This window comes from Letharia columbiana (genome assembly GCF_014066305.1).
Source record: "Letharia columbiana isolate WasteWater2 chromosome Unknown Sc0000019_s0, whole genome shotgun sequence".
NCBI classification, from domain to species: Eukaryota; Fungi; Ascomycota; class Lecanoromycetes; order Lecanorales; family Parmeliaceae; genus Letharia; species Letharia columbiana.
In genome coordinates, this window is record NW_023501060.1 from 363,564 (window position 1) to 391,430 (window position 27,867).

Here is a 27,867-nt window from a genome sequence, read left to right on the forward strand (position 1 = left end):
CCCAAAAAAACCCATTTAAAAAAGGCCCAAAAAAAAAAAAAAAAAAACAAAAAAAAAAAAAACAAAAAAAAAGGGGAAGAAATATTTTAAAAAAAAAAAAAACCACACCCAAAAAAAAAAAAATTTTCTTTTTTTTATAAAAAAAAAAAAAAAAAAAAATATAAAAAAAAAAAAAAAAAAAAAAAAAAAAAAAAAAAAAAAAAAAAAAAAAAAAAAAAAAAAAAAAAAAGGGGGGGGGGGGCTTAGGCAGCGATGTGCGAATGCTTCCGCCGATGAAGCGCATTTGTTCTCTAAGCAAAAACCTGTTGTGGAGGATAGACGCGGTGAACCGAAAAAGGGGGCGGGGACTGTTCTTACTGATAGGTGGTGAGACTGGAGTACGTTTCTGACGGCTTGGCGCCAAGCTATCGGCAGAACTTTAAGACTGGACGTATAACATACTTACTCGAAATAAATAGGCGGTGTAAATTGAGAAATTTGACCGACAGAGAATATCTATTCAATGTGTTTCACGACCACAGCCTTCCCTTATCGTTCTCGTTGGTGCCTGACTAGCAGGTCACATAGGTGTGATAGACCTTTCATCCGAAATTGCAGCTGCCAAATAATACTACGGTTCGACTGTCCGATTCATATCATCCCAGCTATATGCTCGCCACCAGGCACATATGACGACGCAATGGCCTCTTGCCAGATACCTCTCCAGTCTATGTACTTGCTACTAGCCACATGTGATGTTCCCACGATCAATGTCCATCTAAGCAACCTCCAGGATGGGGATTGCTGTCCTACCCATTCCGTGCTCGTAAACAATTTAGGAATAGGTGGTTTGAACACCTAACCTACCGTGTGTAAGACGGTTGCTCTACCATTGAGCTAATTTCCTCATGTTTGTTTCGCGGTTGCGATCGCAATCTAAACATGAGATAAAAACATGAACTCATACCCGTTTCGTGCTCTATAGGATCCGTATATCCACGCAGTAGACGAGCCTACTGAGCTGTCGTGGTCGTTATTAAAATGTCCGAAGGCATACTGCGCGCCGACCAGTAAAACTAGAAATATGCCAATGCTCGATACAAGAAGGAGAGTAAATCAAGTTGACTAGTTGTGTAGTAGGCGTGAGGAAAACTCGCTGTTTCAGCTCGTCTGAGCTCTTTCCGATCGACGTGGTTGGCGGTGCTTATGATATCGCACGTGGTAGAGCAGTTAGCTGAGTTATAAAGATCTCCCTAACTATGCTCATATTTATTTATACGTATCTTGGGACGGGTCTTTGATAGGTTTCGCTAACATCGTAAGGCGCTCTCAATAAGAGTGTAGAAATTCGTTTTCTTGAGATGTCGGATATGCGCTCCCCTCTCGGAAAATCAAAGCGTGCCTCTCGGTCAAGGTCATCCTTGGCCTGACGGGTTACCTCCAACTTCTGTTATAAATACTAGGCACTGGGGCTCTTGTCGTCGGTCGTGCATGTAGCTGACCCGATCTAGATATATCCGTGTCCCGCATCGATATAATATTGAGTTGAAAAGAAAGGGATTCTATCGAAAGTCCACTCTTCTCAACGGGATGATACTACTATCATGTTTTGCTTTAGGGGTAATGACTGAAGAAATAGCGAATTTCTTAGGCAAGAACTCTTTTGTGGATGTGATTATTCGACGACATGTCGCTTGAAGTGAGCACTTTTCGATTGCTTTGACCACCTAATAGTGCGTAACCGTGGGTGCTATACCCATCGTGTGTCAGCATAGAAAAGGTAGAGGTCCAGTTTAACAAGCAGTATAACAATGTATCGAGGTTAGGCTGGTCTGTAGCTGTTGGTATCTTATCCTGCATTGGGGGTGGTTGTCACTTCAGGTCCGCTGAGATTGCAACTGAAATGTCAAAACTTTGCCAACACTTAGATCACTTCAGACTCGGAATGCACATTTTGGCTATACTATGTTCTTTGCTCCCCGCATCTTCTAGCGGTTTCGGCAGCGGTCTTCATTTATTCTACAAGGACGACATAAACAAGCAATCTCCTTGAAGTGATTTGAGCGAAATTCCATCCACAACGCAAACGCTGGCATCAACCTGACTCGTAACCCAGGCGTTTCGCGTTTTCAAAGATAGTCCACAATCATGCCCGACCTCAAATTGCCTGAGGCGACTTGGGGCAGACCTCCTGGCCGCACCGCGAAGAGAAAGCGCCCGGACCCTGACTTCGACATCGCCATTGACACAGACAGTCAAGTTGATCGCTTCAAACGCCAAAATATCGGGAGTGATACCATCGATCTGACTCCATCCCATCGAATACCTGATGTCCTGGGGTCGCAAGAAACGGATCCTACCTATTCAACCTCAACAAGAGAGGCTCAGCGGTCTCAGCTTCCAGCCCCTCTGCTAGATTTACTGTCCTCCCAACCCTTGCGAAAGCCATCAATATCACCCTCTTCTCAACCAACTACACTGCCATCAGAGCCTCAGTCGCCCGATTTGCCCGCCTCCGCCATATCTGAGCTTGAAACCCTAAGTGCTGACAATCAACTCGACAAGCCCAACGACAAAGGCAAGGCCATCCAAAAATGGGATCCTAAGGTGTGGGACGAGAACGAATTCGACAGCGACGAGGAGAATATGAGCCTAGCAGTCACGATGAAACTAGCCAACGAGCTCTCCCTCTTGAAGTCGTTCCTTGGGATCTACAGAAAGTTCAACATCCATCTCGGCGGTAAGCAGAGCCCGTGCACACCAATCATGCCTAATTTAATACATCCATGACTACTGACACAGAAAAAATGTTCCTAGACATTGTATCCGGTCCCCGCCATAAAGGTTTCCTCTTCCTCATCTTTTCCACTGTCACTCGCCTCGAATCACACACCACGCACCTGCGCGCCCTCCGCAACGAAAAATTGCGCGGCAGCCCCACTCCAAGCACCATGGAACTCATCGCCGAGAAGATCTTTCGCAAGTCCAGAACTCGCCGTGACTACCTGTGGGATATTATGGAGGAGAAGGTGGACATGACTAATGTTGTGGAGAGAGCCATATGGGTCAAAAAGAAAAAGGCAGTGTTGGGCGATGTTATGGGCGGGCTGGTGGAGTATTTGGAGGAATTGGGAGACGAGGAGGGGTGGAAGGAGAGAGAGGTGAGGGAGATGGGGGAGAGGTGGGAGAAGAGGTGGAGGGTGTATGGTGCGATGGACAGGGCGGATCTGAAGAAGGCGGGGTGGATTCTGGATGTTGGAAACCGAGATGGGTGAGAGATATTACGATGATTATCCTTGAGTGGCCGCAGTCGATGATGCAAGGTGCTAGAAAGGATTGGAGGCTAGAGAAGTGGACAAGTATGTTGTTTTCGTCCGGCGATATTGCCTTATCGTGGACTTCACTTGTCCAATGACGGGATGTACGACATGATGCAGAGAGCCTTTGGACAGATTGGACAATGTGGGGGAATTCAGATAAAGCTGCATGTTTGTCCAACTAGCAATTGATATCAGAGAAACGTGATCTGGTCTCCTCCCCTAGTCGTTTGCTTCTCAAGCGTACTGATCTTGTGCATGCGCGAATGACATCAACAGGTTTGGATGTCACTTCTCGCATCTGGTACAAAAAATAATGCCTCGCTCCTTCCTCTCTCTTCCTCCCTTCCTTTCTTCAGTTCAAATTTTCCCATATGACTAGGAGACTTCCTTCTCGTCCAGGTCGTAACCCCAGAACAAGCAAGTTACCTGATATTATATTCCGCCACGTCCTTGCCCCTACTTCTCTTACTCCCACAGCTGCCCGAGCAATGGAGAGAGTAGGGTACCCAGCCAACCACCGTCCCTCCTTTGGACCCCGACGGTCCAGCAGTCACATCACCAGGCGTGATCCATCCGACTTCAACAACGATGGACACCGCACCCTCGCCGTGCGGCCAAGATACTCTGAACGAACCAAAAGCTCCGCGGGCTACGACTCCGGCATCCGTGGTGGCGTCATTTACTGCCCACCCACACGCCCGGGGCTGCGCCAGGGTCCCATGTCGGGCTCTTACATTGGAGATCCCTTCGCAGGACTCGATGAACTCCCTCGCCGAGCCGAAGTCTACGAAGTGCCTGTGTCGTACACCTCTGACCTCGACGGGATGCGAAGTAGATCCTCGACCCAGACTTCCCGACCGAGTTCCAGGGGGTCTGAATATGTGTACACCGAATACGAAGACGACGAGGAGAGGGAGCGAAAGCGGTTTTTGGGGACGGAGCTGTATGGCTATGTGATGGCCATGCGACTCAAGGACCGCCTTTTGGAGGTGCGTCAGGTCCTGCAGTTGTACAAGGACTTCGATCGTGCGAGTGGAAGTAAGTGTAGCTATCCCTAATGTCTTTTCAAGAAGCATCGTCACCAGGCGTATGGAGGCATTTCTCTTACCCGGAAGGCATCTAAAGAACCAGCAGTGACACGTTCCTCAGGTATCTTTGTGATCGAGACGCAGAGGGACTTCATCGAATTGATCCGCCAAGCGATCGAAGCTACCAGGGAAGTAGAAAAGCCATTGCGCAGATGGGCCGAAGCGGGGAAAAGCAAAACCGAAAGAGGATACTTCACCCACAAGCTTCTCGAGACAGCATCCGAAGTCATCAGACTCTGGCAAAAGCGTTTCGATTGGATCAGAACCCGCTCCGACGAGATGCTTTACGCGCACGGTGCAAAGGGTTCCAACACCCGACCGACGTACACCACGAGGAGGGAAAAGTGCTTGTCTTCTGTTGACGAGGCTTCGATGCTTCTCAGAGCGAGGGAGATGGATGAGATTATGGAAGGAGTACAGGAGTTGGGAGATAGATTGAAAGGGGAGTGGAGACGCGATGGGAAGTTGAAACCGGATGAGATGATAAAAAGGAAGGGTATGAAATGGGGGACGTTAGTTGGGACTGGGAGGACTTTGTAGCGATCTTTACCGTAGCTCCGCTCGACCTCATGTCCGTCTTTGGACGTCTCGGTTTTTGCCTACTATGTCAATGAATCATGTCTTTGATCTACTCTCTTTACCAACTTGGCTAAACAGCAGCCCACAAGCAGAACTCTGTGTTCATCACAACTGACTGCAAACACCTCGTCGTTGACAAAATCTGCGTTGTCGACCGGATCTTCTCAAACCGAGCGGCATCATTTCGCCGGTACGAGGACAATCTGCGCGAACGGCGATGATGGTTGAGACTTTCATCCGAGTATATAGCCACGGCGACGGCTTAGCGTTTCAATCGTTCTTTCCTTCTGTACTGGTATCAGCGAAATCGTTCCATCTTTGGGAAAACACAAGCCGTGGCGGCAAATCCTGGAAAGGAGTCCAGCAGTCATCGTATGGACTGATCTTATGATGATACAGGCTGAGACTCGACTCCGCGGCCCTGAAAAGAATTATGCCTCCGGTTCCACTCTGCCAGAGCGTAAATTCTTGAATGAAGACGATCAGCGCTGTCTTGGAGACAGCACTCACATAAACCTTTTTTCGCTCAGGGATCCCAGCGAAGGTTGCGCTCGTTGAAAGAGGTCCTCGAAAAAGCTACCCGTTCTCCAGGGAACACTCCAGAGAGAGAACTCTCGAGATTCTCATCATCAAATGGGCCATCCACCTGCCAGCATGGTAAAAGGCGCAATTTATCCCAGCTAGGTTGACACTACGGCTAAGACTTGGTTGTTGGAGATGACGGCTGTAAGCGTTGGCGATGCCTCCTAACTTTCCAATTCCCCTGATTTTACGCTGGAGCTGTGTTCGACCACGCAATGACCGATCGTTTCGTATCTTCAATCAGGACTCCCATGACTGCTGGGCAGACGTTATATTGAATGGCACGATACAATGAGCGAAGCAAGGGATGGCGCTAAATGATCAGAACAGGCCCTGGAGGACTTGTTGGGCAATCTCTACATGTTGTTGGCGACGCTGATATATGAGTTGAATAGGGTCAATTTCAAACCGCAGCCGAAAGTTTTGTCAACGATGAGACTTAGGGATGGAAGAGGGGACGGGAATAACGGTTCATTGTGAAGGAGGCAATGTTATAGGCTGAGCGAGAACTTCTGAGAGAGGAAAGGGACGTTACGAGGGCGGCCAAAGAGATTGGACCCCTGAGCCAATGAGAGGAGAACATATCAAGATCGACAAGCCTTTATGTGAATACAGGAGGAGCACTAACATGGAGACAGTAGGTGACATGTTTAGCATCTTGCCCAATGCTACAAAGGAGACCGAGGATGAAGTCGAGAGATTCAAAGAGATATTTGTGGAAACATGCAAGACGGTCGAAAAGCTAGACGGAAGCTAGACCTGAGCGAGGGAGAACCATGACCGTCTCTGCGAGGAATCACACAGGGTAGACAGTGGCCAACGAGAGGGAAGATACCTTGGCTGGTTAGCGATCCTCGATGCTCTAGACTTGCAGGCTCTGGGCTCTATATTCGTACAATAACCTATCAAATTACTTTCCAACATTCGTAAACCGCAAGTATGGCTTCACTACCCTAACCTCCCCAAACTTCTTCCTCGCATCCTCCGTGGATACGCTTGGCGGTACAATAACATCATCGCCAGGTATCCAGTCAATCGGTGTCGTGACACCCTTCCCATCGCCAGTTTGCAACGAATCGATCACCCGTAGTACTTCACTTGTATTCCTGCCCGTGCTGGCCGGGTACATCATTGTCAACCTAATCTTCTTCTGGGGATCGATCACGAAGACGCTCCTTATAGTAAACGCGATACCCTTCTCGTCTTTGTTCGTCACGTCTTGGGCGTCAACCATGTCGTATGTATATGCTATCTTGCGATCGGCATCTGCGATTATGGGGAACTGCAACTTGGTCTTGGATGTCTCGTTAATGTCGGCAATCCAGCGGCCGTGGGAAGAGAGGTCGTTGACGGAGAGTCCAATCATCTTCACGCCTCTCCTGTCAAACTCGGGCTTCAGTTTCGCAAAAGCTCCAAGCTCCGTGGTGCAGACTGGGGTGAAGTCTGCTGGGTGAGAGAATAAGATGGCCCACTTTCCGCCGAGCCATGAGTGGAAGTCAATATCACCCTGTGTGGTTTTGGCGGAGAAATTGGGGGCTATGCTTCCTAACCGTAACCGTGGTTGCTCCTCGGTGGCTGTTGCAAGTCCTCGGCGGAGGAAGGGGGAGGTAGAGGGACGAGTAGCGCGAAGGGAAAAGTTCAGAGCTGTCAAAGAGCGGGGAGCTGAGCGAGTAAGGAATAATGCCATTGTGACTGATGTGTCTGGTACAGAAACAGTATTTGACCGTATTTGATATGGGGAGATGATGCTGGGGAAGATTTAAAAAGTTTGACGCTTAGAAATCTATCCTAGATGGCGTAATGCGGAATTCGCTCCGACAATCCTTGGCGACGGTCTTGGCAACGGTCTCTAAGTATACTTCTTCCTACCTCCAGATCAGTCTTCAGTAACCCTGTGAATGTTCCTGAATCTGTTACTGGCGTATGATAAATTATCACACACGTGCTGCTTCGCTTGTCTCCAAGTTTGCACAAACAAGTCTTTGCCTACTCTGTCCCTCTCTCCCTCTTTCTCCTCTCCTCCCTGTTCTTCTCGTCATCGAATCGTTTACAAAGTATCAGAACAATCTGTATCACTAAGGTATCCCAAGAATCCAACACCATAAACAGGTGTCCAAGGAAGCGCCAAGCTTCACAGGGTCCTGTTGCTTCGAGCCAGATTTCCCGGATCTATTGCACTTCGCGCATACAGATTTCCCAATCCTTCTCCGATAACCTCAGATTAGCCAAACAAACCTCTCACAGCCTCACCAGCAATTGGCACCTCATCAACCATGCCTTCCTCCAGCAAACAGCCCAGCAGCTCAACCAGCAAATCTACCTCGGCAAGCGGCCAGTCGGGCAAAGGAGCAGGCAGTCAAGGAGGCACGGGCGTTTCTCCAAACTTCGCCCAGAGCTACGGCTTGAAGTTTCACGACCCGAAGGATTATGCGGAGGCTCAGGCTATTCAGCAAGCGTTTAGGGATCAGGATGCGAAGCAGGGCGGACGTTGAACAAAGGCACCATGGATATGCGGCCTTTGGTGATCAGTGACGTCTTATGGTGGGCTGGGCCGAATGAGGGAGGAGATGTTGTTGGACTGGCAAAGTTGGAAGACGCTGAGGACTTTGGTTGATACATTGGGTGTACAACCCAGTCAACAGTACAAAGAAAGTCATTCTCCCATGATCCCGGTCTGGGTTCACGCTCGTCTTCGACTCCTGATCTAAAACATTTGCATGCTCTGCGTATAAACATAATTCGTAACCCTTATACACATGATCTCCTCTCCTCGAGCCTCGAGCCTCGACCCTCCTCAATCCTCCACAATCCATCCACCCATTATGTACAAACCCTTCCACTTATCCTCGCCTACTCCTCCCCCAAACTCGCCCTTACATTCGCCCTACATCTCTTCCTAAATTCTTTCGTATCCTCTCTCCATAATCTCGCCGCCTCCACATTCGCCGGACTCTCATCATTCGGACTACTCAGCATACTGATCACGCTCAAGAGTATTGTTTCGGGCGTTTGAACCGGCGACCACCGTTCGCTGGCAGACTCGTACCCGTATGGATCGTTGGCAGGCGCATGGAGGATCGAGATGCAAACGTCGCCGGAGGGATAGACTGTGTAGGACAGCACGGCTCAGCAGGGACTTCAGTAGTGAGGAAATACGACATACCGTTTGGGTGGAATATCGGTGTCTGGAACGTCATCTTGGGTGGCAGATGTGGGTATTCGGGTGGGAATATGAGATGAGCGCGGTAGAATCCTCCTGTATCTCTTCCATCAGCCTTCCCCTTACTCTTTCAACAGCAATATTCCGGTACGTACCGCCGTAGTACTTGCAGTCGTCGGAAATCATAAGCATGACCTCCCACTCGAAGACGTTACTCCCAATGAGACCGCAACTTATGCCGGGAATGTCCTTATCGCTTTGCATCAACTTGAGCTGGCGACTCAAGAGCCCGGAGGCTGCTGAGCTCACCATGGCGGTGTGTTCGGAGCCCAGTAATATCGTGTTGAGGAGTTCAGCACCGGATTGAGAGGTTGATGGGGCATCATGCTCAAAGTAAGACAAGGAAGCGTCGGACCGAGATGCGGACTCGGGGGGTTGTCGGTTGCGCTAAATTCATGCAAGTTACCTAAGGAGCGCTTTCATAAATACGACACAGGATTTCGCTGTTAGTGTTCAAGCCGAATCTCAGATGGAGCACTTCTCAATAGAAACAATGAGCCATCGTCCTGATCGATCACCTTTTCTGGTATTGCTACATCCACAACGCTCCATTCACAATGACCTCCCTTACCCCGAATCCCACACCCTTCCAAGCATGGCTCATCTCCCGCAATGCAGACACGCTCCTTGTTCACTCGGCTGTAGAGATCGAGTATATGATCAAAGACCCAAGCCATCACATCGAATATCTTCTACCCGATAATTACATCTCCTTGCTCGAAAACAGCTGCAAACGCTCACTATAGCACTATTCACTTTAGACTCCGTTGATGGACCAATGCTGGCGTGATACGCTGGTTTCCTCTGACGAACACGGAAGCGGTACAGCTACTCTTCAGCTTAGAAAGGGTCTGGGACCCCATCTTCTGGGTTCACGAGGGAACGGAGGAACACGAGGAGCCTTTGTTCGGCGCTTGTGCGTATTGGCCAGAGTTGAAAGAGGCCCTTGGGTATGAGGTTTGGACTGACGAGCAGTTGGCCGAGTGGAAGCTGAAGAGCGGGTATGGTGCCTAGTTCACGGACAGCTCATCACGAGAAGCCGACTGAATTTGCTTTGCGTTATCCATAAATGAAGATTAAAATACAAGTAAGCCCTCAAGATTGAGACTAAGGTGTGAATGCTGCGGGCCGGACAAAGCAACTCCGTCGAAAAATGGAAGACTGTCCAATGCTAGCTATACAAGATATTAATTCCACCAGACATTATGACCACTCTGAAACTAATCACATGCACTTTGATTGCCAAAACAAGAATGGGTATCTTGTCAAACTAAGGAGTCATAACACATGATGATCGCAGCGATTTCTCCGTTACTCCTAGATTAGCACACGTCTCAACACTAATCCCATCACGAAAGCGCTAACGAAAGCTGAAATATTTGGCATCAGGGCGGTTCCAAAGCTCTTCCTGGTTGCGGAAGCTGCAAGTCTTGTTGTAACAGTGGTGACCTCTGGTGCAACGGTGCTTCCTGGCACGGTAGTCAAAGCCTCGGCCATAACAGACCCAACGGTACTGCCGCCCGTGATTGTCAAGGCTGAGATTGTAGTCGAGATGACGGAAGGCGAAACCGTTGTGCCAGGTATCGTGGTGGTATATGTGACCTCTTGACCTAATGCCGTTACCGGTATGGCACTACCAACTCCTGAGGCAGTGTCTTGTGTAGGCAGCGTCAGAGTCGCAGTGTTTGGAGGAGTCGCGGGCGTGCCGTAGATATTGCCTGATGATCCGTCCCCCAGTGTGTAGTTTCCCGTGAGCAGATTCGCTGTAGAGCCGTCGGTCGAGGTGTAAGAACCGTCATGGACTTGACCGTAGGATCCGCCAGGGAGAAAGAAGTTCGTGGTATAGTTATCCTAACAGATCAGCAATTGAAAGGCAAGAGGTTCAGTCGTGTGCTGCTTACATAGCAAAAGGAAAGCTCGAAGTCCTGGAGAAGAAGACAGATAGTTCCATCGGCACCTTCAATGAGGATCAGTACCAACTATGTTGGTCCGGACACCAGACGCTTACAGCACAGACTGCCTCCTGATGCGCGGGTCTCAATCGCGCAAGTGTCTTGCCCAGCCTCTCGCTTTGCTAAATTAGCGCTATCGAGGGTGTCCACGACATCGACAAAGAGAGAAGAAATTCCAGTGCCAATCGGAGGTTCATTTGTTGTAGCGGCGCCTTTGGGGCTGCATACAGTGTAACTGCTGCTGCAAGCGCCTCTGGCATGCAAAGTGTCATCGCATGCGATAACGTGGGCGTAGGAGAGGAGAAGCAAAATGAACGTGGTTGATGGAAGCATCATGAAAGCGAAATTGGTTGATGGATTGGATCGAGGTCGGTGCACAAACAAATCGATGGAAGAGTGGAGGTTGTAGAAGCTTGGGCGCTGAAGACGGAAGTATTTCAAAGAGTGTGTGTCCTATCACAAGTGTTGAGGCGCAAGGTACAGATGCGCCGTCGCAGGAGGGACATAGATAGTAAACCCAGCGGCGCATAAGGGCGGCAATTTCGCAGCCACCGAGCCAATCCCGTCTTCCGACACGGTTTTGTGGGGAAATGGTCTTATCTATATTTATTTCCATTATTTGGTCTGGTCTTCGATCCACGAATACATCCGACGTCTCATCTACGAGCACATCTAGAGAATGTGGAAGGTGGATAATCGTCAGCCTTACGACGATAAGATCCAAATCTCAACTAGGGCCCTGGATTTCCCCACAGAAAGGGACGCTACGAGACAAGCTTAAATCTATTTGGGGACCAGCATTCTGTTCCTAACTTCCTATCGCATCTTACCGCTGTAAAGAACTCACGCCCGAGGTCTACTGATAGAGCCTCAAGCTATCTATGAAACCAATAGCAAGATGATATAAAGTCAACCCTAGCTCAGAAGGAGACTCGTTTGCGAAAAGTCGAAAAATGTCGTCTTCTATGACCTTCACCCTCATTTACTGGTTAGCAGGTAAGAGGGTCCTTCTCTCGCACACGCAAGGAGCTGGAGAGGTCTCCAAGCCAAAGATCGCGCCATTGAAGGTCGGCCCAAATTGCCAGAGTTACCAGCTTCCGAAAGTTCCCTTCATGTCTCCACCGAATCCAGACGAGTGCTACCAAGAATCTCAATGCTAAGGTCAAAGCAATGTCAAATATGATTCACGGATTTCTTAAGAATGATCGGATGTATGCCGTTGCCTCTGGGTACCCTAGCAATGGGTCACTGGAGCCTTGCGCTGCCGTAGGGTATCCCATTCGTCGATCGTCAATCTCATCAAAACGATGTGCCCTTTACGCCTTGCTGTACTTTGCCCCCTTGGCCCCCAACATCACACCGGTTGAGTTCCGTCATGCATGCATGGGTTATAAGGCTTCTCTGCGGAAAAGGTGCCCCTTTGATGGGCCTAAGACTGACCTTATGGATGGTACCGCGCTAAAGCAGTCCCGCAGTACACGCCCCAAGAGATCCTTATTGGGAGGCTTCCGAGGTCAGCCAGTCTATAGTCCCCACCACTGCCTCTAAAGCCCCTTCCCAAGGTCACATTAGGTGTCGCTATCATCACCACAAGCGACAGTGCAAATGAGGGTAAATGTGCAAATGGGGGTGGAAACGAGTAGCGCAAAGCGCTAACCTCATGCGCTTAGCAAGGCTTGGCAGATTGTAGAACAAAGGACCTCGCTGGCAAAGGCGGATTCGCAATGTGATTCGAGATGATACTGATCATCTAGAAAGTCAGAATTGCATTTCTTTTGAGCATTTCAAAAGCATCGGCTTCATTAAAGGAAGACATTAATGACATTAATGCCTCAATATTGGCGGAGAAGTTCGCCTCGGAAAGGCGGGATAAATACATTCGGTATTGATTGGTGGTGCTAGGTATCAGCCGCACACTAAAAATGTCAGAAAATCAATAAAGAGACGTGACTTTGGATTTCATCAGTTGATTTTTTTGATTTGTTTGATTTGTTTGATTGGAATTCAATTTTGGCTGATGCTTCTTCTCTTCCTGTTGTAACTTGTAAAGCTTTTTCATGGAGTTGCTCCCTGTCGCGCAATCAAAGGACCAAGGAAGAGAACAACAACATGAGGACGATGCATCCACCACAAATCTGCTCGCCCCTCCACGCCCTCAGTCTCAGCGCTTTCATTCTCACGACCATCAGTCTTCGCACTCCAACCGCTCTCAACCACCAAGACTGTGGCAAATTTCCTGGTGGCTTCTCACCATAGTCCTGAGCGCTTTCATTCTTGCCACGGTCAAGATCTACCATTCTCAGGGTAACTTTGACTCTGCGCAGAAGCATGTCTTCAATACCATTACCACGGCTTTGATTCTAGCTTTGGGTCTGAATTTCTTCGTAAGCCATCAAGCTCGCGCCCTCAGCGATATGCAGTCAGACTGATCTATGTCCGGCTTGGCAGGAAGCATTCAAATCCTTAGCTAAAGGCTACAAATGGAAAATATTAGAGCAGGCATATTACACTCGTCAAGAGAAGGGATTGATTTCCAACATCGAGAACCTGACTGATGTGCTGGTCCTTGGCTGGGAATCTCTCGTAAAGCCTTACAGGAAGCCCTGGACGGCACTGTTGTGCATCGCATGGGTGAGAACGCCCCCAAATTTACTCACACATTTGTTTAACATTCTCTCATCGAGAATCTGTCATCGTGGCTTGTTTACTCAAGATGCTCTCAAATGTTTTCTCCTCCTAACGCTCACTGATTTACGCCCTAGATTGCCATCAACATTGTAAGCTTGCCTTTTGTATTCGCATCTGCTTAGCTTACGGAGGTCTTCTTTAAGCTCGCGCAAGTTTCAGTCGCAATGATCAGTCTGACATACAGCGTCGTGGATGGCACAACCTGGAACAATACGTATACAAGACCCGGTGTCGCCAGCGCATCCAATTTGAAATGCTACGCTTTCGGTCCCAAAGGTCGTTGTGGTGAAGGCAACCAAGCTCGGGCCCATGCGTATGGAGATATGGCTTTGGCATTCCCTTGCGGCGCCTACAACGATACCTCACAGATATTAACGTCCCGACAAAACTCCCGCTATTATTGCCGACGGACCCGTCATCAACAGGAATTTGCATATCGCTTCAACGAGTATAATCTTAATGATACGCAGCAAGCATACCCAATATTTACTCAACGAATCGTCACAGCCTCGGCTGGACAATGTTTCAACTATACAATGGTCGGTGATCCTCGTGATCTACCGGATGGCAATGTCTTCTACGAGTATAGCAATGGCACCTTCAGTAGCAACATTACAATCCCTGGTCAAAGTGGCGCTTGGGATGGTACTACGTATATCTACAGAGGATCCAAACCTCCAGAAGAAGCGGAGCTATATGCATGCGGCCCTCGGTGTTTATGGATGTGGGCCCACAAATCCCACGGTCATGGCGAGCCATCTACGTTCTACCAGTGTCCCATCACCGTAAACCCAGTGAGCAATACATCGAACGATACACAGCAAATCTCAGACGGCATGGCCCGTCTCGCAGCCGCGTCAATCGCAACACAAGGTCGCCCCATCAACGCAAACGTCTCGAGAGAATATCAACTCTATGCCTTTGGGTAATTGCAACTCTCTCATGATCCCCCTAGGGCGGAAAATGGAGCGCTGACTCTCTCTTCCAGGTCTCACTGGGAGGTGCACTTCAAAGAACCCGACCAGGTCGGCGCGAACATGGCCGAGTTCGCAATCGGATCCATCTCCACGATGGCGTGGACGAATCCTCGAATTCCAGTCAAAGGCTTGGTGCCTTACCTCGGCAGTCACGTCGAAGTGAATTGGTATTACCTTATACCACTGGTTGCCGGCATTAACGGCGCCCACCTAGCGCTCTTCATGTTAAACATTTACGCTACATAGCTGAACTACAACATATGTACCGAAAGAGCCGGCGTGAAGGTCAGTACGCAGGTACCTATCCCTGCGGGTGCGTTTAATATCTCTAGAAAAACGCGATCAATTATAAAAAAAAGGAAAAAGTTCTTATATAACTTTACGTATTTTTTAAATTATTTTAATAATATAATTATAGAAATAGAAGTATAAATAAATAAATCGAGTATTTTCTTTAAAAAGAATAATCGATAATTATATTTTTTTAATTAAATATATAATTATTAATTATAATATAAATAAAAAGAATATTTAAATTTAATAGAATAGATTTAATAGTTACTTCGTAATTATAATTAATATTATAATATACGTAATATATAAATATTACGTATCGAGCTATATATTAAAGAAAAATGAAATTGAATAAAAAGGGTTTGCCTTAAATGGAACACCGTATTAGCCTTCCTCCGCCGTAGTGAGCGGGGAATCTTCGGGGAGCGGATAAATTTAAAAAAAAAATCTGTTGTATTTAAGCGATTTACACCGCTGCAGGTTCCGCTCAAAGAATTTCAGTCACTGTGTGCCATTCTTTGCCAATCCATCCTAATGACATGGCCGCATGATTACGATACTCATTAATCTCGAATACGCATCAGCCTGGGGAAAGGATAGATCAAAATGGCTTCGAAGAATGAGCGATATCGCGTTTTACTCGTTGGCTCTGGAGGTCGAGAGCATGGTAAGTCAGTCCATCTCATCACTTTCCGGCTTGGCTTCGTGGTCTGTTCTGCTCCATGAAACGGCAGTAGGGTGCCCAAAGTCATGTCAGGCGCTGAACGCTTGAACACTTTGACGACTTCGCTACGGATGGGGACTAGTCCCACTACTCAACGCTTTTCATCGTTTCTTAATAGTAAGCAGCAATGGCGTGACTTTGGGCATTTCCCTGTGGAGGCGGTGGAACTTATGCTGCTCACCGCTTCCTTTGGCGATTTGACATTTTGTCGATGGGCTTTTTATAGTCAATCTACCAAACGATTATTCGGTGTGTCGTGTTGTCCGCCAGAGGCAGATTGACTTTCACGATTGAACTGTGGTTGTGTTACAATCTTCTACTCTGGTTCTTTGTATGCGTCATCTGACAAAACAATGACGATTAGCAATTGCCTGGAAGTTGGCGCAATCACCCCTACTGGAGAAAACCTACGCATCACCCGGGAACCCTGGCATTGCGAAAGAGCCGAAGACAGAGATCGTTCCAAAGAGCGAAGTAAGCCCCGACGACTTCCCAGCGCTTGTAAGGTTCGCTACGGACAAGTCCATCAACCTGGTGGTAGTTGGCCCAGAGGTGCCAATCTGCAATGGCATCGCGGATTACTTTCGCGCTGTGGGCATCAGATGCTTTGCGCCATCGATACGGGCAGCCCGGCTGGAAGGTTCGAAAGCCTTTTCGAAAAACTTCATGATCAGAAACTCGATCCCAACAGCAAAGTTCCAGACGCACAACGACTATGAAAGTGCCAAGATGTATCTTGATGAGGTAAATTTTCGAACCTGCCTAAAAGCAAGTGGCCTCGCTGCGGGTAAAGGAGTCCTGCTGCCATCGACGAAAGAAGAGGCTCACGAAGGACTCAAGGTAATTGAATTTCCGTGTCATTTTTCCGCTTTCCGGGATGCATTTCTTAAATCTATCACAATGTAACAATGCTGATCTCGAAAATTAGGATCTGATGATCGAAAAAAAATTCGGTGGAGCTGGCAACGAAGTTAGTGGTGCCTTTTCTTCCCTTTTCGGACCCCTTGCCCCAAAATTCTATCCCAGAGTAGCAATACTGACTTCGGCAACTACTAGGTAGTCATCGAACAGTACCTTTCAGGGCACGAAGTTTCTATCATCAGCTTCTGTGATGCATATACGATCAAGAGTCTTCCCGTGGGGCAGGATCATAAAGCAGCGGGCGATGGAGATAGTGGACCCAATACGGGTGGTAGGTTATTTCTTCAACACTATCGCCATCCTTTTCAACTGTCTTTTGGAGCTATGAATCATGTCTCAGAAGCGTGAGCTCTCAAGATCTGCACCACTGGCCCATCCTCTAATCCCCAAATCTATATACTGACTCCGCTTGAAGGAATGGGAGTCTACTCTCCATTGCCAAAGTCAATCATTTCTGACGCTCTGCTCACGAAAATACACGAGACGATACTTCAGCCAACTATCGACGTAGGTCTTCGGAATCCCCTTTCTCCATATTGTGGCCTAAAGATGGGTTCTGCGACATGTCTCGGAAGTAGAAGCTCCGTAGACATGATTCACGACTCTTTTGAGCCCTTTAGAAAGCATTCATTGACGCCGAAGTCTTCTGCAGGCTCTTAGAAGAGAACGCATGCCCTTTTGCGGCTGGTTGTTTACTGGTTTGATGCTTGGTGACAATGGAGAAATCAACGTCCTTGAATATAATACGAGGGGTAGGCGTTCGATTTAAGTCCTGAACAGCCAGTGCTTACTTTTCGAACGCAGGCGGTGATCCCGAAATCGAGACTCTACTCCCTTTGATGGAGTCAGATCTTCTAGAGGTTATGGTTGCATGTACCGATAATTACCTTGACACTGTCGATGTTAAATGCAGCAATGCTACAGCAGTGACTGTCATAGCCGCAGCCTCGGGGTACCCTGGCCCTTTTGCAAAGGACGACCTTATATCCATTGATCATAGCGGTAAGCAGAAATTCCCTTTTTTGAATATGAAGTGTGATTCGTTTTTTGAATATGAAGTGTGATTCGTTTTTGTTAGAAGGTTTCAACTCTACAAAGGCGAATCTACGCTCTCCTATCAAAAGTCCCTGGGCATTAAACACTAAGTAGGTCTCATCAGTACTAACATTCCAATAAGCAATCAATCCCGAGACCGACCACATATTCTACGCCGGCACCACTCGCGACTCCGCTGGCCAACTCCTGACATCCGGCGGCCGCGTCTTCGCAGCCACAAGCACCGGCCCCACCCTCGAAGCCGCCCTCCAATCCGCCTATAAACTCATATCCTCCATCACCTTCAAAGGCATGCACTATCGTACCGACATCGGCCACAAAGCCCTTCCCCACCTCAAAAACACCACCACCACGGCCAAAGACGTCCTTTCCGTCTACGCCTCCGCCGGCGTCTCCATCGAAGCCGGCAATACCCTGGTCAAACAAATCTCTGGGTACGTGAGATCAACAGACCGGCCAGGCGCATCAACAGAGGTAAGTGTTTTCCGAGTTACATTTCCATGTTCTTTGGCCAGACTCGAGCTTTTCTACCAAGCAAGTGTCTAAAGTTATACCGGTCACCGTGGGCTATCTCGGATTGACGTGAAAGAATTGGATTGTCCGGCCATTGTAATTCCACGCTTACATCGTCGAATCCGCGAAGCAAGCAGGTGCAGTTCTGGTTAATCCCTTTGTGGTGCTGCGACATGTCTCGATGTAGGAATCCTTAAAAGAGCAATGCTAACACTCCTCTATAGCTAGGTGGTTTCGGAGCGATGTTCGATCTCGAAGCCGCCGGCTACACTACTCCACCAACACTCGTAGTAAGCTCCGATGGCGTGGGCACGAAGCTTTTGATCGCGCAAGCGGTGGGAAAGCATGATACCATAGGGCAAGATTTAGCAGCAATGCTATATAACGATATAATCTGTCAGGGCGCCGAGGTGCGTTTCCTTATCTACTTTCCCTCGCGGTGGACAGAATACTCGGGATGCCAAGACGAGGTTTGATCAATCGCACCCAGGCGTGATGGTCACTTTTGCTCGCTTTGATGGCTCCACGTTTGAGCAGTGGGCTTTTACGGCTTGGCTAGCCCGTTGACTTAACGTCATTCCGTGACAGCAACGCGATGACCAGCGTGGCGATGGCATCGCGACAATCGTGTCTACAGCGCTCCATCCTTCTCTTGGTTGTTTGGTGAGGTGCTCGTACTGACATGCTGCAGCCCCTCATGATGGCAGACATCTACTCTTGCGCCCACCTCGACATCTCCACCGCCGCCTCCGTCATCCGTGGGATCTGCGCCGCGTGCAAACTCGCAAACTGTGCCCTCGTGGGTGGTGAAACCGCCGAAATCCGCGGCATAATCAAAGACGGCGTTTACGACGTCTGCGGCACGGCGATTGGAGCAATTAGGGAGGGGGATAAGATGCTGCCGTTGAAAGATGAGATGAGAGCCGGAGATATTCTCGTGGGCTTGGCGAGTAGTGGGTGCCATAGCAATGGCTTCAGCTTGATACGGAAGATTGTTGAGGGACAGGGGCTGAGGTATAGTGATCCGGCGCCGTGGGAGCAGGGGAGTGGGAGGAGCGTGGGCGAGGCGCTGCTGGAGCCGACGAGGATTTATGTGCGGAGCGTGCTTGGGGTTGTCAAGAATGGATTGATCAAAGGTACGTGGAAGTCTTCCAAGCGTTAGCGATGCTATCATCATCAGTCATCGAGATGATGATGAAAGCTTTGATGGCTTCACGGTTTAGCAGAGGACGGCCACGAGTTGAATGGCCCAATGGCTTCACGTCATTTGTTAAGACTAACATGGCAAATCAGGAGCTGCGCATATCACGGGCGGTGGCCTTCTCGAAAACATCCCCCGAATGCACGACAAGAACCTTGCCTCAGAGCTTGACGCTGCGACATGGCCAATCCCTAGCGTCTTCAAATGGCTCAAGAAAGCAGGGAGCATGGACAATGACGAGTTTGCAAGGTACGTCAAAACACCGTTAGGGGTGCCGAAAGTCATGCGCCTTCCTATCTTACTCGCTTCCACGATTTGACGTTTTGGCCATGCGTGTCCATTGGGTTTGCAGTCCAACGGCTTTTGGTCAATTCGTAGTTGGGACTTCTACTGACTGCGCTATCTCTAATCAGGGTGTTCAACACCGGCCTGGGCATGGTGCTCATTGTTTCTCCAGAAAGCCAAGAGGAGGTCCTCGAAGATCTGGAAAAGGCTGGCGAGACAGTATATGTAGTTGGCAAAATGGTGGAGAGGGCGGACGGAGAAGGCTGTGTCATTCAAGGGATGGAGATATGGGATCAGTAGAGGATTAATACTATTAAATTATTAGGATGCCAAGGCCCTGGAACTCCTCAGTCATATGCCTGCGTTCCAGTTGTCGCTCACTTCAACGTTTTGACGGGGGGGTGACGGTGGATGTCCGTTGGTATGACAATTCACGGGCCAATTACTGAATCATACCCCGAAACATCAACCCCTTACAAATTCATACCCCAAACTCTTTTGCATACCCCTGGGGGGGTATGAAGTAGTAATTTGCCATGCTGTCGGTGTATGAATTTGTAAACAACTTGCAGTTCTCATATTTGATAGAATATGATACAAAGCCTCTCGCGCCTTGAGAGTTATGATACTGTAACTTCTATATAAGTTTGTTCTGTAAAGACAGAACGTTGATCTAGAATTGAGATTCAAACCATCGAGCAGAGACAGGAGTGGTCTTCGCTTATAAGGATGAGACAGAAGATTGCAAAATCACGTTCAAAAACGATGGCTCCAAGCTTTCCTCGGGACTATTGCGTGCATGATCCCCCCATGAATTGTGCAGCGTAGCACGCTAGAGGATAATCTTACACTATTTCACAGATCCTTACTCCTTTCAGAGAATCTAAGGAGAGATATGTCGCAAAGATTAGCATCATTTTCGCGTGGATTTCGAGAAATTGAACATGTCGGTTGTCAACCAAATAGCTTTTTGTGCTGTAGTGTACCAAATTCACAACGTTCCTCCGCTGATCTACAACGAAAAAGCCAGCACGCAACGGGGTAATCGTTTGCCCTTCCAATACCAAGCCTTCATCCAATACTGTATCACCCGACCCATCTGCTAGCGCATGTTGGAGGTCTTTTTCAATGACAAAGCCTGGAACGCATTGTAAAGCCACGTTCTGGCTTTATGTGCGATCCGTCTATGGTCTGGCTCCTGATGTTCGACTGTCTCCATTGCATCATCGTAGGTACCTTTTAGTGTAGTAGAACGAGTTCTGAGCCTGTTCCATTACGCGTTTGACAGAAAGGCCAGCCGCACTGGCTGGGGACTCGACGTGAAGGCGAGCAAGCAGGAACCCTTGATTCAGTTGGGTTAGCATGGATGGTGAGAGAGAGTAGTTGCTGACATGTTCTCGGCTGTATTGAAGACCCTTTCTTTGATGAGGATTCACCGTACTTTAATATGATATCGCCCACGGATTAGGTCCCAGGCCAGCTGGGTCAATCCAGGGCGAATGGTTGTATATTATAGCGAACATACTCTACCTAGATTAGATCGCGATGTTGTAACAAATTATGGGCTCACGGCAGAATCCCAGAGTGCTCAGAGTCGACTCTTATATGATTTCTTCACCTTAGCCTAGCGTATTTTAGAAATATGCGGGGGCGGGAACGGCACGAGCCTAAGATGAAGTTCCCGGCCTTCCAGGGCAGAAATGCAGGTAATTAAGATCTGCGGGTACCGTACCGATCCCCATAGCGTACCTTGAATTGGTAAACCTCTACTACTAAATCATAGACCCGTGGTACAAATATCGTGAATGTCCAACACATTCGACGTCCGGCCATCATGCGCTCCTTGTTGTGGCATTGCGCACTCGTTACCTCCACATTCGCCTTATGGCCTCAACCCAAGCAATTCGAGCATGGCTCGTCAACCTTGTGGCTCTCACCCAATGTTCAGCTCGTGCACACAAGTAGAACGGCCACGTCTCACCCTCTCGAGTGGCTCTGGACTACCGTGGAAAAAGTGATCTTGTGAACAATCTCCCAGTACTCCAGTCATATCTTTCGCACTGACCCCAACACAGCAGCTTTCCTCATAATGGCATCACGCCAACAAAGGGCCAGATTTCATCAGAAACTCTGCTCCAGTCGGCATTTGAACGTATGAAGCACAACGTTCTGAATCATAGCTTCGTGCCTGGGAAATTCCATGCGAGAGACATTCAGTTCGAGCCGGCCACAGATGGCTCAAAGCGGTACATTGAGCAGCTTGCGATTGAAGAAGACACGCACAATGGCTTGGCGGATACCGAGCGCTTGGACAAGTCCGAGGCATACGCGATTGAGGTCTCTGAGGATGGTAGCGCAGTGATCAAGATTGCTTCCCCAGCTGGTGGACTACATGCACTTGAGACATTTGCTCAACTTTTCTTCGCTCATTCCACTCCAAATGCTGGCTTCTACACGCCATACGCTCCTCTCACGGTTACGGACAGACCAGCGTTCGGGCATCGAGGCCTCAATTTGGACATTTCCCGCAATTGGATCCCACCCGCAGATGTAATGCGTACAATTGAAGCTATGGCCTCCAACAAGCTCAATCGACTGCACATACACGCGACCGACGCCCAGTCGTGGCCTCTCGAAATCCCAGCCCTCCCAGATTTAGCTCTCAAGGGTGCATACAGTCCATCTCAAATCTGGCATACAGAAGATTTGGAGGCTGTCCAGCGCCACGGTACGAATTACGGTGTGCAAGTATTCGTCGAGATCGATCTGCCTGGCCACACTACATCTATCGGTATTGCTTACCCACACCTCGTCACCGCCAAAGACGTGCCATGGTCTGAGTACGCCCTGGAACCACCATCTGGCCAACTACGACTCAACTCTTCCGAGGTCCCACCTTTCATCGAGACCCTCCTTACCGATCTACTTCCCCGTACCGCGCGGTACAGTTCCCTGTTCCATCTTGGCGGCGACGAACTCAACTTGAATGCGTACATGTTAGACCCGACGGTCAATTCCGCCTCTCATCAAGTCCTTCAACCGCTAGTCCAGGCCTTTATCGATCATGTTATCTCCCTGGCGACATCATATTGCCTGACAGTAATCATGTGGGAAGAAATGGTGATCGACTGGAACCTCACCCTCCCCAAAAACATCATCATCCAAACGTGGCGAGGCAGCGACGATAATGCTCTCACTTCCATTTTGAACAAAGGATACAGAACCTTATTCGGCTCAAACGCTCATTGGTACCTCGACTGTGGCCACGGCTCCTTCATAGACCCGGAGTCTGCGAACCCAGACAGCCCTGTCAAACCACCCTATCTAGATTACTGCGGTCCGTACAAAAACTGGCGGCACATGTATGCGTACAATCCAGTAGCTCATATACCCCAAAGCCAAAGACACCTAGTCGTGGGCGGAGAAGCTCATCTGTGGGGCGAGCTTACGGACAGTGTCAATCTGGATGGCATGCTGTGGCCAAGGCTGGCGGCGGCGGCAGAGGTGATGTGGAGTGCCCCTGGAAAGAAGCCCGACGAGAGCACGACAAGGAGGTTGGCTGACATGAGGGAGAGGCTTGTGATGAGAGGGGTTGGCGCTGGGGTTGTGCAGATGGAATGGTGCCTAAGGCATGAGGGCGGCTGTAGGCTTTGATGGACGAAATACCCATGCTCAAGGCCTACCTTTATGTTCCTAGCCTACGTACAACAGTATGAGCAACGATTATGCACACCAGTCATGATCGAAATCATCTTTCTGAGAACTCCCCCATTGGTTATGACATAAGAGATACACATGGATATCACGACTTTGAGCTTATGAGGATGATTCTAGCCAATGCACGTTCTTCTAAAAATAAGCGTGGTGCGGGGCAGGATTGCGCGAGGCTGAGAAGCAATGATCCATCAATCAACCTCGAGAACACACCTTCTCATATATATATCGTCAGCCAGATATGATCGACCCTGTCACGATCGTGGGGACTGTTGTCGGAGTTGCATCACTGACTATACAACTCACTCAGATCTTGCACGACTACTGTCAGGGTGTCTCTGACTCTGGAAGTGATGTTCAAGGGCTCCTTGCCGATACACAACAGCTTGGTCAAGTCCTCACCAAATTGGAGGATCTTGTCAGGAAGGACTCGTTGAGGCTATCCCAGTCATTCACGACCACATCGACCTTGTATCTTGCCAATGTTCGCTGCGAAGCAAGACTCCGCTCTCTCGTCGCCGACTTGAAAAAACATTCGCAGGGATCGCAGGCTCGCCAAGCGTTCAAGGCGTTGAAATGGCCATTCAAAACGCAAGAGACGCGGAATATTTCGGCAGACCTTCATGGATACACCCAGACGTTCCAATTTGCTCTTACCCTTGACGGTTGTGAAATCCTGTTGAAGACCTCTGGAGATGTCTCTACAATTCTCCAGAACTCGCTTCGCTCCGCAACCATCACAGAGGAGAGTGCAGAAAATATCGGTCTGATTCTGGCGATTGTTACACCACTACCTGAGATGACGCTAGCCATACAAGAGGATGTGAAAATTCTGATTGATGAGAACATCTTGAAATGGCTAGGTGCAACAGACACAAGCGCGAAGCACCAGACGGTCAAGAGGAGGCGATCACCAAATACTGGGCAATGGATATTTCAGGACAAGTGCTATAAGAAATGGGAGAACGATGTGTCACCTGTCTTGTGGGCGCAGGGTAAACCTGGCGCAGGCAAATCTACTTTGATGTAAGGCAACCCCTCATTACTACCGAGACCTATGTTTCTAATACCAGTAGGTCCTGCATTGTCGATAAGCTCAAAGCTGATGCTGGCGGCGGCGAAGGCGTGGCTTCTTTCTACTGCGATTATTCGCAGACGTCAGACGTGCAGACACCCGAAGCGATCTTAGCAAGCTTTTCATATCAACTCCTCCGACGGCTTGACTCTATTCCCGTCGAAGTAGATTCCATCTACCACCGTCATCGCAGAGAAAACACCAGACCAGATCTCAACGAACATGTTGAGATACTCGAACACATTTCGACGGCGTTCTCCAAAGTATGGCTGCTTATCGATGCCCTTGACGAATTTGATTCAGATTGTAGAGACGATCTGGCGAGGGTCATCGAGACTTTGATGACTTTCACCAAAGTACTAGTCACTAGTCGCCCACAATCCATCGATAGCGAGAACCTCGAAGGTCACACTCTGCGCTGTACAATCTCCGCCCAAGACGAGGACTTGAAAGTCTTCATCGAGAGCAGGATGACCACCGCCTCCCGAGGCATCCGCGAGAGTCCTGGATGGAACGTTTTCGTCAGCGATGCACAGGATAAGCTCGTCACGCTGGCAGATGGAATGTTTATACTTGTGTCTCTCCAATTGGATATGCTCCTAAGACTACACACAGTGACAGAAATGAGAAGGGCCCTCGAAACCATACCCGACAAACTGGATGACTTCTACAAAATCACACTAGACCGCATCAGAGCTGGAAAGTCAGATAAACCACTCAAGATTCTTGCCTGGCTAGTAACGTTTCGCCAAACCATCACTGTTGGAGCATTACGGGAAGCGCTTGCCGTTGAAGATAGTACAACGTTCATCGACCCGAATGCGATGATTCCCGAAGATGATATAGTACCAATGTGTTGCGGCCTGGTCTTAATCCACGTGGACTTCCTCACCGGTTTCAGGGAACTCTCACTGGCTCACGCAACTGTACATGAATATTTGTGCAAGAACCTGGAAATGGTTCATGGCTTTGACCGCATCATAGCGAAGGCATGCGTGGGATATGTAAATCTTTTAAACCTCTCCGCCGAATCTGATACCCACATCTATAGGCACCCATTTTTTTTCTACGCCATCAAAAATGTTCTCGTGTCAGACCATGACATGGAGATCCCAACCATGTGCAGGCTTTTAAGTAGATTTATGAATCTTATAACAACACCTGCCACCCATACTAGAGCGCGAGATCAATTCGGATTGGTTACGGGGCGCGACTGCGATGGAAAGTTCTCGTCAGCGTGCTGCTACTTCTGCTGGCTTGAGCGCTGATCTGATCGACGTCTCCACACTTTCGGTGGACAAAGCGACTCGTTGATGATTAGGCCATTATTGAAGGGCTTCGAGGGCAACATTTCTGGCGACAAAGGCGTCAAGAACTAATTCGATTATACTCAGACAATGGTTTATAGAGCTTCGCACCAAAGAAGGTGCCACTTTTCCAAGGATTGTATTACTGCTATGGTGTTGTTGGGAGCGGATTCCTTGACTCGGAACGATGTTCTATCGGTGGCTGCTTTGTAATTGTCCCGCTTGATATCAACAATTGCGTGGAACACCGGAAAGTGACCATGGGATATCAACCAATTGGAAATCACCCAATTCTGGAGGAAATGCCATACAGTAACGATGATATCAGGGGGCGGATTCGCTTGCGCAATATGTATAGACTAGTCTTTGCTCCCCATGCCCACCTTCTTTCCTATATACTGCTTTCTCCACCCTTTCTATAACCATAAGACTTCGACCATTCATAGCCACAGCCACAGACCTATCCGCTGGCCCATTCTCTCGCTCCCGAGAAACCTGTAGTCGTGATACATGGACGCTGCCTACCCTGCGGCTTCCCTGTACTTTCTCCTGCGACCTCCTCCTCTCTGTGCGATCTCCTCGTGTCTTCAAGATTCGTCCATACCTTACAGTCTTTCTATATCATCAGGCCTTCCCACACTCTAAGGGTTTTCTATACTCTGAGTTTACCACGTGTACCATCTGATGGTGTCAAAAGGACACTGTTCTTCCGATAGTGGCGAAACGCGAGTATACGTTTCTAGATCTTTCGGACAGATAGTATATAATAAAGTCTCTCTGACGAGGAAGTTCTTATCATCGAGATTGAATATTGCTTCACCTGGTGCACCCCTGCTTAGCCAGGTCACCTGACAACTTGTTAGTACGAAATGTGCCCCGACCTCATCTTCCATCAGGTCTAGGATAAGCGTCGCTTTACGTTCGCGCAACGCGGGTAAGAGTTGCGGGGATCAAGCCCGCGTGAATTCAAGTAGTTTAGGAGAGTTACGTCTTACCACAAAAGGAAGCTACTACCTGATATTATCATTATCAGGGAAGCGAAAGTCTTCACCCCGTGTTGATACATGTCCACGCCTCAAATGGGTCATGAAATACAGATACGGGCCTGGGCCTGTGCCTTGATCGGGACTTGACTCCTCCTCACCAGCGCCACAGCTTCCACTCCCTCCTTCTCCATGTCATCATCAAGGGAACACCAAAAGACCCATCCATTCCTCGTTCAATTTGTCATTTGTTGCTCAGAGTGTTAAGGATGCATTGCAATGGCTGAAAGATAAACCGGAAAACACGAATTTGGATTCTTACTTAATTGGGTTGCTAAGACAAGCAGGCGGAGAAGTCAGGCAAGGGGATTTTGTGTAGAGTTGGAGACAAAGAATTGGAGGGGGATGAGCTGACGCGAGTGCCTTATGACGCAAAACCGAATATTTTAGGAGTTGGGGGAAATGGAGTATGGCAGGTGGGAAGACTTGTTGGAAGGGATGGGGGAGTACACCCCCGATGTGTAGATTGCTAGGGTGGAAAGGACATGCATGACTTTCTTGATCAAATGGATCGATGAACGAAGATGAGATATTGAGATGAGTCTAAAGTGACGAGGTTTAAAATTCTCATGGCTCCCAGCTGCACCGATTGACGATATTGACTAAACGACAGGCTTGCGCTCCAAAGTCGCGAGGTTTGTCTCTCTGGTCAAGTTGAGGGGTAAGGTTATGTCTGATGATGTTCGTCTGTAGACCAACTGTGGCGCACCCATTTACGCGCTTTTATACGAATGCCAATGGAGATTGGTAAAAGTTCGTCAATGTTAGCATACTTTCTACCCCAATAGACCCAAGTCATTGCTTGAGGCGAGTAAAATACTGAGACTGTGCAACCACCTTGAGTAGCAAAGCAGAGGTTACTTTGAGATTATGTCATCGAATTCTCCCAACAATCGATTGAAAGTGCTATAATTGACGACGTATCCTTCAGCCAGGCACTGTCGGATCAGTGCTCACTTCATGAGCGCATGAAATTGATGTTTCGCCGGCATACCGATGTCGCGCCGCCATAGCCTGTAACGCAGCTGTCATATCTGGGATAGGTCGATCACCGTGGCCAATGACCGAATCTGACCAGCTAGAGCCTAATTCGACCGTTATAGACAAGAGGGTCAGCTGTACCGTTTGAAGGGCGCAAATTCTTGCCACCATCTTAGGCGGGAGTGAAACTCCAAGCACGTTCTGCCTTCTGGCGAAGTTGGCATATTGGAGGTTATCTTTGTCGATGATCTCTAATTATCGTATAAATGCGGAGATAATGAGATCTATCTGGCCCGGTTCGAAGGTTTTCGAAAGTTGACCACCGACATATTCGTAGTCCCGGTAGGTGAGTGAGGTTTCATACAGCA

General features: G+C 48.7%; 11 protein-coding genes and 1 non-coding gene across 12 annotated transcripts; 8 read left to right on the top strand and 4 right to left on the bottom strand.

The window, feature by feature from the left end:
* Positions 1-814: 814 nt before the first annotated feature.
* On the bottom strand, positions 815-886 carry HO173_006501. Its single transcript has one exon. It is a non-coding gene; the product is annotated as a tRNA-Val (tRNA).
* A 1,241-nt stretch (positions 887-2,127) lies between these two features.
* HO173_006502 (uncharacterized protein) lies at positions 2,128-3,254 on the top strand (the record flags this gene model as incomplete). The annotated part of the gene is made up of 2 exons (XM_037308411.1): positions 2,128-2,719; positions 2,797-3,254. 2 exons carry the CDS (start codon positions 2,128-2,130, stop codon positions 3,252-3,254), a joined length of 1,050 nt encoding a protein of 349 aa, XP_037164677.1.
* Positions 3,255-3,787: 533 nt separating this feature from the next.
* Positions 3,788-4,927, top strand: HO173_006503 (uncharacterized protein; the record flags this gene model as incomplete). The annotated part of the gene is made up of 2 exons (XM_037308412.1): positions 3,788-4,337; positions 4,449-4,927. The coding sequence occupies 2 exons, from the start codon at positions 3,788-3,790 to the stop codon at positions 4,925-4,927; spliced, it is 1,029 nt and encodes a 342-aa protein (XP_037164678.1).
* Positions 4,928-5,236: 309 nt separating this feature from the next.
* HO173_006504 (uncharacterized protein) lies at positions 5,237-7,235 on the bottom strand (the record flags this gene model as incomplete). Its single annotated transcript, XM_037308413.1, has 2 exons — positions 5,237-5,482; positions 6,498-7,235. 2 exons carry the CDS (start codon positions 7,233-7,235, stop codon positions 5,237-5,239), a joined length of 984 nt encoding a protein of 327 aa, XP_037164679.1.
* Positions 7,236-7,821: 586 nt separating this feature from the next.
* On the top strand, positions 7,822-8,040 carry HO173_006505 (uncharacterized protein; the record flags this gene model as incomplete). Its single annotated transcript, XM_037308414.1, has 1 exon — positions 7,822-8,040. One exon carries the CDS (start codon positions 7,822-7,824, stop codon positions 8,038-8,040), a length of 219 nt encoding a protein of 72 aa, XP_037164680.1.
* A 358-nt stretch (positions 8,041-8,398) lies between these two features.
* On the bottom strand, positions 8,399-9,020 carry HO173_006506 (uncharacterized protein; the record flags this gene model as incomplete). The annotated part of the gene is made up of 3 exons (XM_037308415.1): positions 8,399-8,655; positions 8,712-8,804; positions 8,864-9,020. 3 exons carry the CDS (start codon positions 9,018-9,020, stop codon positions 8,399-8,401), a joined length of 507 nt encoding a protein of 168 aa, XP_037164681.1.
* A 241-nt stretch (positions 9,021-9,261) lies between these two features.
* HO173_006507 (uncharacterized protein) lies at positions 9,262-9,782 on the top strand (the record flags this gene model as incomplete). Its single annotated transcript, XM_037308416.1, has 2 exons — positions 9,262-9,294; positions 9,597-9,782. 2 exons carry the CDS (start codon positions 9,262-9,264, stop codon positions 9,780-9,782), a joined length of 219 nt encoding a protein of 72 aa, XP_037164682.1.
* A 303-nt stretch (positions 9,783-10,085) lies between these two features.
* Positions 10,086-11,056, bottom strand: HO173_006508 (uncharacterized protein; the record flags this gene model as incomplete). The annotated part of the gene is made up of 3 exons (XM_037308417.1): positions 10,086-10,619; positions 10,670-10,725; positions 10,777-11,056. The coding sequence occupies 3 exons, from the start codon at positions 11,054-11,056 to the stop codon at positions 10,086-10,088; spliced, it is 870 nt and encodes a 289-aa protein (XP_037164683.1).
* Positions 11,057-12,777: 1,721 nt separating this feature from the next.
* Positions 12,778-14,631, top strand: HO173_006509 (uncharacterized protein; the record flags this gene model as incomplete). Its single annotated transcript, XM_037308418.1, has 5 exons — positions 12,778-13,104; positions 13,169-13,351; positions 13,483-13,497; positions 13,552-14,333; positions 14,397-14,631. The coding sequence occupies 5 exons, from the start codon at positions 12,778-12,780 to the stop codon at positions 14,629-14,631; spliced, it is 1,542 nt and encodes a 513-aa protein (XP_037164684.1).
* A 654-nt stretch (positions 14,632-15,285) lies between these two features.
* Positions 15,286-19,679, top strand: HO173_006510 (uncharacterized protein; the record flags this gene model as incomplete). The annotated part of the gene is made up of 12 exons (XM_037308419.1): positions 15,286-15,346; positions 15,768-16,243; positions 16,332-16,373; positions 16,460-16,595; positions 16,740-16,831; positions 16,977-17,076; positions 17,129-17,326; positions 17,502-17,854; positions 18,118-18,303; positions 18,585-19,029; positions 19,187-19,343; positions 19,508-19,679. 12 exons carry the CDS (start codon positions 15,286-15,288, stop codon positions 19,677-19,679), a joined length of 2,418 nt encoding a protein of 805 aa, XP_037164685.1.
* A 1,534-nt stretch (positions 19,680-21,213) lies between these two features.
* HO173_006511 (uncharacterized protein) lies at positions 21,214-23,033 on the top strand (the record flags this gene model as incomplete). Its single annotated transcript, XM_037308420.1, has 2 exons — positions 21,214-21,401; positions 21,455-23,033. 2 exons carry the CDS (start codon positions 21,214-21,216, stop codon positions 23,031-23,033), a joined length of 1,767 nt encoding a protein of 588 aa, XP_037164686.1.
* A 301-nt stretch (positions 23,034-23,334) lies between these two features.
* Positions 23,335-25,436, top strand: HO173_006512 (uncharacterized protein; the record flags this gene model as incomplete). Its single annotated transcript, XM_037308421.1, has 2 exons — positions 23,335-24,119; positions 24,170-25,436. The coding sequence occupies 2 exons, from the start codon at positions 23,335-23,337 to the stop codon at positions 25,434-25,436; spliced, it is 2,052 nt and encodes a 683-aa protein (XP_037164687.1).
* Between the last annotated feature and the right edge of the window lie 2,431 nt (positions 25,437-27,867).